At 33.5% G+C, this 14172-nt stretch overlaps 1 protein-coding gene across 1 annotated transcript in view; it reads right to left on the bottom strand.

The window, feature by feature from the left end:
* Window positions 1-14172, bottom strand: part of LOC148944358 (voltage-dependent calcium channel subunit alpha-2/delta-4-like) — a 209559-nt gene that overhangs the window by 74643 nt on the left and 120744 nt on the right. The window contains exons 13-17 of the mRNA XM_089099907.1: window positions 11111-11191; window positions 10094-10150; window positions 2811-2891; window positions 1633-1707; window positions 222-326 (exon numbers count right to left, since the gene is read on the bottom strand). Coding sequence (XP_088956033.1) covers window positions 222-326; window positions 1633-1707; window positions 2811-2891; window positions 10094-10150; window positions 11111-11191 — 399 coding nt within the window. The remainder of the gene's footprint in view (window positions 1-221; window positions 327-1632; window positions 1708-2810; window positions 2892-10093; window positions 10151-11110; window positions 11192-14172) is intronic.

Here is a 14172-nt window from a genome sequence, read left to right as displayed (position 1 = left end):
AGTTTTCATCGAAGAGTCCCAACCACAAAGCTGGGGAGACCTGCTAAATTTTTTACCTAAACATGAAAAACTTCAATGGGAGAGAGTTTACTAAGGCCCAATGGGGTCTACATAGTAATAAGAACTGGCTTGGATATAAATCAGTCAGGATCAAAAATTAATCTTCAAAGAATGCTGTCAATGGAAGCCTAATCCAGTCAAGTAAGGCAAATTTAACTTACTTGCATAAGAACAGTATCGTTATTTCGAGGCTCGTCGTCAGTGTCAACTAATTCAATTTCGCTCATATCAACAGCATTAAAATTTGGCTTCAATATGTCTTGGTACTGAAATAGAAAAACTGTGTATTCGCTATTTTTATTCAAATAAATATGGTAATTGGTTAAATTTGGACTATTAATTAAGCCTCAGAACTAATTTAGTTTTTCGTCTCTTCAGTGAACGTCTTTTACCCAGACAAATATTTAACGGTTCAACGCGTCAGAATCCTTAAAATCGCAAGAAGGCCTTTAAAACTACGGGAGAAAAATTAAAATTTCATTAATTTATTATTTTGTTTGTTATATCAAAAGAGTGAAATATTAAAGCACCAAGTATTATTGATATATTATCTATCGTTGAAATTGCTAGCCTTCCCATTCAATGGATTCCAATCAATTCTACTATCGAGAAAAATTTTACACTAGGTATAAGGTGGTGAAAATATAAGGCTGTCGAAATATTATCTTAAAATATATATTTTCTTCCCATTCGATAGGAAAACCTATCTGGTTTTTCCGATCTATCACGAAAGTAAGCTGTCTGTGACTTTTGTTAGCATGTTTTTTTTTTTTAATACAATTCAGGAGAGTTTGGGCTTTGAAAAGATAGTAATTTTATTTAACACCTTCTATCGACACCATTTCTCAATGTCGTGGCAAAGTTTTTCTTTTTCACAGTAACAGACATAAAACTGAACAACATATTCTACTAAACGCAACAATAATAGTACTTGCTTATCTTACGTTTCTTTATTGCTTTGTGCCCGCCACGGTTCCGGTACTCACTTTTTCAAATCAGAAACTAGGGTCTATGCATAAATGAAACCATACATATTTTAAAAAAAATAAACAAAAAAAAGTCCTGAGTCGTACTAAAATTTCATGGATAAAGGGGGCTCAACGCGTTTATATAGCGCATTCTTGGGTCCTAAATACTATTCAAGCCAAAGTAGTTTTTATTTAGTATCAGCCATATTTTAACTCTTTACTTCTTGAGGGCATAAGTCTAAGCATTTTATATACTTTTCTTAAGTTTAAATGAACACAAATTACACATGACATAGTAGAAGCTAGTTTACATGTTATGATCCTTAGAATCAGGGCATGCCCCATGGTTGACACAAATTTAGGGTTTAATCTTGGTAGACAAGACATATTTCAAATAACTCATCTCTAAAACAAAATGATGAAGAGATCCTCTGACGACGTATAAACCAAAGGTAAAAATATGTCAATCATAGGCACACACTTTTTTGGGTAAAAAAAATTTGGGACTTATCAATTCACAACAGGAATTTTGACGATTTTTTGGGAAAACACTAGAATTCTTCCTGTAAAGTTAACAGTTGATATTTTAATAAATGAGACTTACAATAGGTCTATAATCAGGATGGAAAAGAACATATCCGTTGTTCGTAGTTATGAACGAATAACCGTTGACACCAAGCTGAAAAAAAAATGATCTAGTCAACAAAATTAAATAGTAAAGACAGAGTAATTTGGTCTCGATATCCCATATGCATGAAAACAAACTGCTATGTTCAAGAAAACTCCAAAATTAAAATAAAAACATAGTTGTGACTCTCAGCTGAAACGAACAAAGGCAGTTTCACTAAGAATAAATGTGAACACCTCCCAAGGGTGTTAATGGTTCATTCATATATAGATGTTATAGATTTTAGTTTATGAGTCTATTCTGTGAGGTCTAAAATTTGGAAAGCGTGATTTTCAAAAAGATGTCAGTAACTACTTTCAAGTATAACAGCAATGATATTTGTACTGATTCAAATAGGTAACATTATGCGAAGTATGAAACTGATTTCTTGTTTCGCGTAGAGGGCCTGAAATACAACGTCAAAATAATCAGCTTTAGTTTTGTCACAAAATTATTGTTGTATTGGAAGTCAACTATAGTTTTCCATTCGCATGATAGTTAAACACAGCTTTATTAATACCCAGGTACTAACATTTGAATTTGAAAATAATAACAGAGGAAGAAAAAACAGAAAGATCGTCAATCGCATTAACATGGAAGGATTTGACTATTCTCTTTCATAGAAAATTTCCCTTGTATTTTTTTGTGTTGGGAGGGGGGATTTGGATAGTACCTTTAAAGCTAATTAAAGCAATAATATTTGAGGATCTACGATTCGGCTATGAAAATGTAAATAATTAGAATTATTCATAAAAACCACAGGAAGTAAAACAACAGGGAATCTACCTAAGACAGGCGTGTTTAAACCTTAAGAATATTCCGGCTCTATATCTTAGAGCCGTCCTAAGCAAGATACGTATATAAATAAATTAGAACTTGCAAAAAAATGGAATCTTTAAATCTAAAACTGGAAAACAAAAACAGTCCTAGAATTACTACTTCAACGAAGTTCAACCGAGACTTCCTGGTACAAAACATCTTCCTTAAAGAAATTGGCTAGTAGGCCAATTTCACTTTTTACAGTAATCTGGATCTTTCTATGTTTATTTGACTCTTTTTAATCTCAGAGATTTTTAATTCAATATTTTATCAATGTTCTTTCCAGAGGGGCCTACCTTATAAGCCGGAATCAATTTCTGGAAGTCTTTTACTGGTACATCAGTTCCAGCAACTCCAAGGATATTCGCAGTGCGGACCTGGAAAAATTTCAATCTCGAAGTAAAAAGAGAAGATTATTAATTTTGTTGGAACACTATCCTGGAAGATTGGGACCTAGGAGAAAATATAAGAAAAAATCACTGAGAAAGAAAAAAATATTCTATGATTCTAACAATGTCAATAATTAAAGAAAGAACAGGCAGTTTTTCCCGAGCTTCCATTAAATGAATAAGGATAACATTCTGAAAATTTTATATTAGGCTCAGATTTCCACTTAGCAAAGTTTCTCAGCCTCTTTACTACATACCTAATGTTTAAAGTTTGCGGTTTTGTAAAAAAAAAAAGAAAAAAAAAGAAAAAAAAAAAAAAGCGTGTAGCCTACTGATATCGAAGTTTTTTATATTTACACACAAGAAAGGATTGGTAAGTTTTATCGGAGTAATTTTTTGTAATTACGGGGGGCGGGCAATATTTTGGCGGCGAGTTTTTCCAGGCGATTTTCTCAGAGGTAAGTTTCTTAGGAGAAAGCTTGTGAAACTTGTATCTTCAGATTCTGGATGTCTAAGAGCCTTCTAACAGAATTTTTAAGGCTCTAAGTAGAAAAATGCAAAATTTCACATTTTGGATGTTAAAAGTGAGTATTTGAGTTTTAATTTTTCTTGGGGTGATTGTTTGGAGCCAGCACACGTAACGTTTCGGGGTCAAGGGCTCATTCCAGAGGAAATGTTGAATTTTAGTCCCCTCTTCAAAAGCTTAAAGTGATTGGGGAGGTGCCCTTCCCTGTAATTAACACCTCAAGGAGCCATTACAGCCAAACTTGGTGTTAGGTCAAAATTTTCAAGATAGTCATTTTAGTCGCAAAGACTGAACAAAAATACACCTTCAAAGGTAGCACCAACTCATGTAGTCCACGGGGCAATGGTGAAAAGTTTTGAGCAGCTGCACTTTTCATACTCAATACATAGCGTTGACTTAGTAATGTGCGATGAATTTCTAATGTGTTCTTTTTTTTCCAAAGCTGATCATAAAAACTTGCTGGGACGTTATTTCAACTGGGAAAAAAAATTCAAGAGGCTTTATTAAGGGCCAAAAGCGATTGGAGGCTTAACATCCTTCTACTATGCCCTTGTCCCTCATGGCGTCATATTACATTTTTGAGATAGTCAGTTACTCAAAATGAATTTTCTACCGAAAGATATGCTTGCAGGGGGAAAATAATCCACGCAGATCCACTGGAAATTTGACAAGAATTTAAGCAAACTTCCTCAAAAATTTTTAGGCCATTCGCTTTTTAGGCTTTAGTCTATCAACCGTCGTCTCCACTTCTTCACAGACACAGGCCTCAGCCCGAAACTATCCCTCCATAGCCTGTGTAGATCCTTGTAATTGGATCTCCCTATTGTTGGACTCATGAGGAGGTTCGTGACTCCTTCCTCGCCTCTAGACACACCGAAGACGGCACTGCTGGATTGAAATTTTGCAACAATTTTCTTTACCTTAGCAAAAAGATTTGCTTTGCTGAAGATCGGATCGTAATTTAATCCACATTATATAATGAAATAATTGGAAATCGTGTCTTCTGCAAAAACAATTTTCTCTGTTAAAGTTTTTACAGTTTTTATTGAAAGAAAAGCATCCTTAAATACAAAGTTATTTTACAAAAAGGCGTAAAAATAAATCTTTTTCGAAGACAATAAAATATAACTATTTAAAAAAAACTAAACATACATTTATTCAAAACATTAACAATTACAACAAAACAAAACATGAATAGGTTACTTTCATAAAATGATAAACTAAGAAACGATCTTAAATCTGTAATTTAAATTCATCCAATCCATTCGAAATTTCTTTATAAATGTATTATAAAAATAGCTATTATCTGGGCAAAGCTTGTCTGAAATTTGGACTAAATATCAAAATTTTACTCAAAAGTTGAAATTATAATTGAATGTTTTATCATCATACGAAGACCACACTGTATTATCATCATAAACAACCATTAGAACAATAGTGAAGTTTTTATAAGATAGTGAATGCTACTTTAAATGAATATTTCGGCCCTATGTCCAGAGGCCGTCCTTATCACAACACAAGAAAAATATAAAAAAAGAAACTTACATTAAAATGCAAACTTTATAACCAAAAATGTTCTTAAAATCTTTAAAATAGCTCTAGCATCATTACTTCAACGAAGTTCAACCAGGACTCATTTTAATGAAAGTTTCTTTTTTTATTTTTGATTGTGTTGTGGTGAGGACGGCCCATGGACATAGGGTCGAAATATTCATTTAAAGTTGCATTCCACTGTCTTATAAGAAACTTCCCTATTGTTCTATTTGTTGTTTATCATATCAAGAACTCCATCCGCCAGCTTCGGACTGGCTGGAGCAGGTGACATCCGTCCCTCAAAAGAGAGGGGAGAGTGACCACTAACAAGCCATCAGTGTCAAGCGGCAATTGGTCCTCAGAACTTGTACTATTAAGAGAACTTCTTTCTCATAGCTCAGTTTGCTCCTCTAGGTATCTTTTTGTACGCCACGGATGGTACCTCATGTTTCTAGGTGGATACCCCCCAGGCATCTTTTGAAAATCATTACTGGCTTCAGTCCATCCCATCTCAGTAGCGTATTTTACAAAATGCTCTGTCTTATGGCAAGATACTAGGCAGGGTGGCCAGTGGCTGAGTGGTGACTTAAATTAGCAGTAGTAGGCCCCTATTTGTGCCTAATACTCCCCTGTCACAATAATTCTATTAATATTAACAGTCAGAGCACTAATAAAACTTACAGGAAAGGAAAAAAAACTTCTTAGAATAAATTCTTTTGTTATTTTCAGTTTAGTTTTACCAATTTCAAACCACAGTTCTTTTTCTATAACTAATTCTCAGAATGAAGTGATCCTTGCCGCTGATGGCTGAAGAGTGGCGAGTGACCCTCCCTTCTCTTTTGAGGGATGAGAGCGGATGGGTTTAATTCAGGATAGGGGAAAACGATAATGTGTGCAGTTGTGTTGGCGTTTGATGGCTTGGATCCAGTGGCAGATCCAGGGGGCGAGGGGGCGTGCGCCCCCTAACGTAGTCTAAAGTAGTGTAATTTACTTAATTAACGCAAGATTGCGTTAATTAAACTTGCCCCTAACGCAAGTTTATCGGATCAGCCTATTTTGCGCCCCCCTAATTTTTTTTTTATCGGATCATAAAATTCTGCGCTCTCTCCTCTTAAACAAAATCCTGGATCCGCCCCTGTTTGGAGTTGCAGTGAGTTACAAGTAGTAGTAGTAATAGTAGTATATTACATATTGCTGAAACTAGGAAACTAAACTAAGAATTAAGCACATGCAGTTTTAGAGTTCAAAAAATCTACTGTTGGGCGATCAGTGCATGTATAGCCAAATAGTTGACATATCGATTAGTTCTTGGAAAAAAAACTGTAAATAAAGACCGACCTTTGCTAGAAATAAGTAAACGTATTGTATAGTGAAGTTCATAAAAAAATCCTTTTCCTGATGATTCCGAATATGCACAATTCGTTAAGCTTAAGATCCTCCATCAAAAGTTACCAGTTTAAAAAAATTAGATTATTTTAAAAAGGAACTGGGTGGAGATCCTGACGAAAATTATACAATCAAATTCAGTACATTTGAGAATCCTGGAGTAGACGCCGAATACCCATGTCTCTAAGAACCTGAATTTTCATATTTTTCCAGAGGAGTATGGTCAGGGATTCGTATTTGTTTGGTTTATCATGAGTGATTGTATCCAACCATGAGTGGTCGTCAAGATTATCGACAGGCTCATTCTAACCGTAATTGAAAGTTCTAATATGCTTCAGAATTAACAAGGGCTTACACTGCTGTGTAACACCGGCAAATTTCTGCAGCACCAATTTTGGTACAAACAGGGCGATAATGTTATCAAGTATATTTTATTAGATAAAGAATCACATTGAAATACTGAAATGTCACTTTATTGCCCAGTTTCAGAGGTCATGGCGGTGATGTGCAGAGATGGTGCACAATGGCGCATTCGTCCCTAACCATATATAAACTCCTTTAAATATAGGGATGAATCTTTTGTTGCAAAAATGATAATTTTTAGGCATTGCAGCTTTGTTTTACAAAAATTGAACGCAAGTGTAAGAACACTGGTTCAGCCTCCCTCTTGTTTTGAAAAATTGTTTTATTTTGAAAATAAATACATCTAAATACATTCTTTTAACAAAAGATTTTTGTACTAAATTAAAGCGCGTAAAGAGGGATGTAATAGCGGCCATGTATTAGGATAGCCCTTAAAATGACATTAAAACGAGCTGGAGTTTAGTTGGTAAAGTAAGTTCCTTCTTCAAATGAAAGTAAAGAGGACAGTTAAAACACAAAACGCGAACAGAAAATTTCCCATATTTAAAAGGGCTACCGCCTCTCTCAACCCCCCCCCCCCCGCGCTTGAGATTGAACTTAGACTCCTCTCGAATGCTTCAAAACGAATGCAACAGGAACGTGAATAAAAATCCAATAACTCGAGTATGAAAGGGCTTTTTTATCCGTATTTGCCTTAAACTATGAAACTTTCAGTTGGTCATCGGTGAATAAAACACTAGCAATCACAGACTGATTATTTATGCTCTAAAATATCTTCCGTTAAGGGCAGGGTGCCGGTTTCTCATGTACTCGGTATTTTCGGTTCATTTTGAGTTATAATCTCCATGTTCACTTTAATCTGGATAAATTTTTGTTTGTGTATTTTTGTGTAGGTTCCAGGGAGTGTAGTCTCCAAGCATGAATGCTTCAGTCTTCTCCAGTCTAGTCTTTTTGTTTCGTTATAAGTGGAAATATTAGTAATTTGAAAAAAAGTCACGCATTCAAACTACAAGCGGTTAGAAAAAATAAATGCAATAACTACATATAAAAAATGTATTGATTCAATTAGAAAGTTTTTTATTTTCTATAGAAACTAAAATTAATCTTGCAGTGTAAGGCCAAAGGTAAAAATATTTTTATAATACTTTCAAAAATACGACAATTTTATTTTTGTTTTTCTTGTTTTTAAGTCGATGATATAGGGAATCATTCAAACTACTTGAATATTTCGCATTTGATTGGTTTAATATACCGTACTTGTTAGCTATAGTCCATAACTCGTATTACCTTTTAAAGCCAGTATTTTTCTAGAAGCTTCTGGACTTCTTTTTTTCGTCTTTCCACGAAATAATACTCTCGTCTAAAAAATATTTTTTACATTTGCTTCCCAGAGATTTCTTTTCACTAACTATCCAACAATCGAATCGCAACATAGACTTTTTCCTTTGACCTTCTAATTCTACAACTAGTAAAACAGTGAAACTACGAAATGAAGGCTCACTATAGCTAAATCAAGAGCTAAATTTGTCAGTAATCGCTGTAAGTTATAATAACAACTCAATAGTTTCTGCAAAACAGAATCTAGTTACAAAACCAAAAAACTATCATCAAATAAGTGAATTTTAAATTTGCTATTAAATTCTTGCTAAAAATCAGCATGTGTTAGTTTACTCTGGAACTACTGTATTGCTCATACTGTGCAGAAACAATTCTGATGTTAATACTGAAGGAAGTAATAACAATGCATTTTTTGCATGTTTATATTGAAAATAGTTTTCAATAGAGAGAACAATATTGAAAACACTGCCATCCAAAAAGTATAAAAGGATTTCAGCAAAACTTATGTAGCAAGGTTCATCACTTATTCAAAAAGTTATGGTCCTAACTAAATGAAATATTCAGGAATAGATCTACAGCCCAAATTACCTCCCGAGAAAATTTGTAAAAACACACATTTATACCCCTATCCCCAGCATAACAATCATCCCTCACGAATTTTATATTACGTCAAATAAATTTTAGCAATAATCTCCTCACTAAAATAGGGTCAAGGTAAGTGTTTTATGACCTTCCCTACTTGGAAGGCTTGACAGATTCGATGAATGTGGGTCTATGCTTAGAAACAGTTATAACCACGTTGTCAGAGCATATCCCTAATTTTGTCTAAGCTTGTAACTAATGACGTTCTTAATACATAAAGGTGAAAGAGAAGCAGGCTCCAAGAAGATTTCAACTTTTCGTTTTCGATGTGAAGACGGGAAAATCATTCTTGACCGAATCTCTAAAGCCTTATAGGTAGGAAGGGGCGAAATTTGGATACTATAAATACCCCCTGGAGCCCTAATTTAAGAAGTAGACCCATTCCTGAGAAATTTATTCACCTCTTGTAATGGCTTCCTTAGCGGACCTTTTTAGTGGAACTTCCTTGGCGGAACTTTTAACCGGGTATAAATAATTAGCTACGTCTTTAGATGTCGCAGTACTGAATTCTAGGAAGTCTTCTGAGAGTTAACGCTGAGACCAATACTTTGATATTCGTTTAACTACCAATTTTAGGGAGAAGTTGATTCTCCAATAATTTGAAGAAAAAATTATTATATAGCCCATGTCCCTTGACTTTCCGGGTATAGCTCTTGCCCCCCCCTTCAATAAAATGCTTTGGGTTGTAGATCCTTAGCAGACGAAAGGAACTTCATCTTAACTTTTACAGTCATTCCTATTTTCATTTATAAAATCGTCCTTATTGCAGCTTCAGCAAATGAATCTTTAATGGCGCATGAATACTATATTAGGAAACATAATTTAAACACTGTTTTGCTACCCAAAGCGGATTAAATGAGGTCACTAATGAAAATTTTAAGCTCCGAATTAATTCATTCATGTATTAAAGTACATGCTCCTTGCATCAATTTTTTTCACATAAGATATAATACTACTTATGCTAGAATATTTACTTTATCCTCGATGATTAAATAAAGATATCCTTTTAAAAATAATTATCCCCTCTTTTGGAAAATAGACTGAAAATTTTCTCAATTAAAATGGTCTATATTACACCAAAATGCAACAAATTTTAAGGGATAATGCTATACAAAACACTGGAACTGATAAAAGAAACTTTTATTAGTAGGCTCACAGTTCGTGAAATTCAAAATGAATCTTTCTCTTTCAACACCCCTTTAATCATTTTTGAAATTTTTCAGACACTGAGAAAAAACACACATAAGTTGGTTTCAATTAAGCGAAAAATCACAACTGTCAAAACAACTACAGCTATAACCAGAATAAATTTTGGGTTAAATCATATCTAGGCGTCTAGCTTACAAACTACTAATTCCATCTACACACTCAGCAGCAACTAAATTAGCCACTGAAATATTACCGTTTTGATCCTTTCAACCCAAACTGCATCGTTCACAAGAATGTATTCCGTGATATTCTAAATATAAAATATTAATTAGTAAAGGTACTTAACTTACGAGATTTAATTGTATGTATTGTATATCCATTTTTTTTACAGGTGTGCGCTCTATGATTATAGATATCGAGTCTAAATCTGATATAAATAAGGAGAATTCACTTCTATCTACGTTTTATTGGCTAAAGTCTAGCATTAGCTGTTGACGAGTAAAACAATATTAAATAATCAATTTTATCACAACCCTGAGTACAGCAAACAAAAGGGACTCATTTCACAAGAAAATCATCTGTTACAAATACATTATGTTTAAAGTAGTCTATCACAGTTTAAGTGAAAATGTTATAAAATAGTTTAGTAAATCTTTATTATTGCTGTTATTATTCCTTTTACCCTTTATCACGTGATTTTGTGTCATGATTTTCAACTGTCTATCTCAATTTCACGTCATATGATTTATATTAAGCTATAAAAATATAAAAAATACAGAAAAACTTAGGCTATGTTGATTTATAAGCAAAAGAAAGAAACAGAATCTTTAAGAAGTGAGCCTTAAAATTACAGTTGTATCTATTGTTTCAGATAGTTACATTCCTCCCTACTATTTTGTAGAGAGTTTATACATTTACAATAAAAAACGTCTGATTTTATATTCAAAATCTAGTGGTGTCAGACTCAGAAGACAATTGAAAAAGAGTTCAAATTCTAGCAAAATGAACTCTCAGATGAGTAACGGACTTCACTTTGTGTAATAAGTTTTCTTTGTGTTTGTCTCAACTTAAACTAAGAACACTCAACTATACCGAGGCTAAAATTTAAACCAATGCACATATTGTGATTTGATTTGATTAATAATCTATTTCATCTACATTTTCTTGTATTACAGTTTAAATAGTGACTTGATAAAAAAAGACTATTGTGTCAATTTTTTGAAATAATATTTAATTTATGATATAGCTTATAAATTGTATCGTTGCTCACCGAAAAATTCCTTCTATCATAAACGGGCGTTGCCAAAGTTGTCATTAATCTGTATCTCGGGTTTGAATTGGCCGTATTTCCCTGAAATAGTTTTTATTAGAATATATGTTGAGCATAAACTGATTCACTTCAAACAACTAAAAGCAGAGGGTTACACTGAGAAGGTTAGATACTCTAACTAAGGGAATGCATAACACAATTAGGGATGAGGATGTGCAATTTCTGAGAACGCTTGCGATTTTTGGTGTTACATATCGATATTGCCAGCTACAGTGTGCTCTTTATAAGATTAAAACTACAGACTATTAAAGGTGTGTTCTGGATATTAAAATCTACCACACAAATTAAAATTCTAGTGATATGTAAACTCCTCAGAACAAAGAAAAAATAAGACCAAAAGTAATCGTCGACAAAAAAAAGAAGGTTCTGTGAACTTCAAAAGTCTATACTCGTAACCGTAAGTCTTTTATTTGATCATTTCCGATCATCTAAAAAACTGTTTGGAAATGACAAAATTATATGACTCGGTGTTCTTATGAATTATATGACTTGGTGCTTTTTAAATACCAAAGGGACAGAAAGGTTTATGTGTATAAACAGTACTCTAATTAAGCCAACCGCGTTGAAAATCAATTTCTGTTTTATGTTTCAGGGCGCCATATAAGACTTACTATAACTAATTTAGCTATAGTGTTCTAAATCGAAAGGGTATCGTTATACATAGAAAACAATCTACATAACAAACAAGTGAGCAAAACAAGGATAAGTCGACAAAACTTTGACCAAACAGAATTAAACTCAAGAAACAAAAGAAAGAAAAACCAATAAATAAAATAGTAAAAAAAACGTATTTACCCATTTCTGAATTAAGACTAAACGAATTTCTAAGCGAAGAGTTAATTAGTCTACTGTTTAATAAATAAATGTATTTAGAAACCAAGATATGACGTAAAAATATAAACGATGGACAAAACTCAAAAGCAAAACTGACGAAAAGTGATCCAGGCCAGAAAATAGGACCCAAAAAAGAAAGAAAATACCCCAAAAAGTTAAAAATAGACTGTTTATCAAAAATTTATTTTCGAAATTAGAAATTATCGCCGTAGTAAGAAAAGTCAAAACTTACAAAAAAAAATCTGAATAGGCCTATCATTAACTAGAATTACATACTTTTAATAAAACCATCCAACGAAATTCGATAGATTTTACCGTTAATATTAAAAATAGCCGAAAAAAAAAGGAAGAATAAAATTTTACCAGATACTACACAAGTGTTCATTAATCAGACCCCTAGATCTCAAATTACATGGCTTCACACATAACTAAATGCAGTATTTTAGCATTTGAGCTAATAGCAGGAAACGTTTCCTCTGGGATACGTATTTTATTGTTCAATCTTGGAAGGAGGGGCCCCTTTTATGAGCTAATGATCGCAAAACAAGGCCGTATCCGGGGGGGGGGGTTACCCAGTTTGAGCCCCCCCCCCAACCGAAATATTTGACCGAGTCGAAAATAAGTCGAAAATTAGTAAAACCTAGGTAAAAATCAGTATAATTAGTCGAAAACTGAGTCAAAAATTAGTAAACCCCCCCCCGAAAAAGTAAAAAATTAGTACCCCCCCCCCCCGAAAAAAAATACTGGATCCGCCCTTGTCGCAAAAGATAACCTCTGTCCGGAATTTGAGTAATCTAGGGTATTAATTTTTTTTATTATTTTGCAAAAAAAGATTTCATCGACCTGAAAGTTAATGAACAACAATAAAACGTATTTCATGATTTTTACTCTTTATTCTTTCTTCATCATTCAAGAACACATACTTAGGCCTACTTAATTAGGTGCATTTGCTTTAAAATGCTAAGGGTGCTTTATTTTTTCTTCTTGACAATGTTAATTACAATTTTTTATGGATTTAATGTTAAAGCATTTGGTTATTAGCTTTACAGATAAGAAAGATAACTTCTTGATCTTTGGGTTACCTGCCCCACACCTCCTTCAGGAGTAACCCTTCACATGAAAAACTCCATAGGTTGTAAGATTGTAATCTGCACTGCAAAAGTCTTTAACCTAATACGAAAATAATAATTATTGAAAGTTACATGAGTTCAAACCTTGATGTGAGTTAGCATTAGAATCTGACGAACGTAAATTTTACAAGTTAAAAAGTAGATAATTTTACGCTAAACCATCCATAATTTCAAGATAAAACCGCAGATAGATAGAAAGTCTATATGAATCTTGGAAATACATCACCCTTCAGAGGCAAAGGAAGCAGCTTAAAAATTCGACACGGCACCTATACATATTTACAATCTCTAATAAAAAAGAGGTAAGTTATTACTGAAAAATGTTATTAGAAAATGCGTAGCTTTTTTTTTATTTGCGTTAAGATTCATTTTGACTTACAAATATTGAAAAAAATCGCGTAAAAGAATTAAAAAAGAAGAAACATTTTGATGAAACCAACTTCTTTTACAACGTAAGTATGAAATTCACAACATTAAATAGAGTACTATTTAAATTTTCATGGCTGCCATCGTCACCTTTAGCACAAGGATGTGCAGTCCCATTCTCAAACGCCCTACCGCTAAGCGGTGACGCATTCGTCTCTTAAACATAATTACATTCCATGTGAAACGAACGGTTATTACATAGACCGTAATACAGAATTATGGTCTGTTAAACATGTTTGAGCCATGTCAAAAAAGAAAAAAAAGGCATGATAAGGGGTCGGCACCGTTTCTGTTTTTATTCTTAGTTCTACCATTTTCTGTTCTTTTTTTAGGAGAAAACAGGTAGGTGTTTTTCAGTACCGATTGTGTTTCTGTACGTTTTTTTTCTCTTTTTGCTGTTTCTGGTTTTCTTAAACCTGTGTTTCTTCATTTTCCTTGCATTGGTTGCGAAGAGTATCGTAGCGCATTTAAGCGACTTTTATCGGATTCGCTATACTTGACAACTAGGGAATAGTTCTTTCTTAACATTGTCTGCAGAGCAATGAATGGTCTATCGCGGAAGCAGTCTTTGAGGATCTTTGTCTGTTCAAACAGGCAATGGTGATTGCCAGT

Source organism: Artemia sp. Qi Xiang Cuo, chromosome 14 (assembly GCF_049724085.1).
Source record: "Artemia sp. Qi Xiang Cuo chromosome 14, ASM4972408v1, whole genome shotgun sequence".
Lineage (NCBI taxonomy): Eukaryota > Metazoa > Arthropoda > Branchiopoda > Anostraca > Artemiidae > Artemia > Artemia sp. Qi Xiang Cuo.
This window is presented reverse-complemented; position numbering and strand designations above follow the sequence as displayed.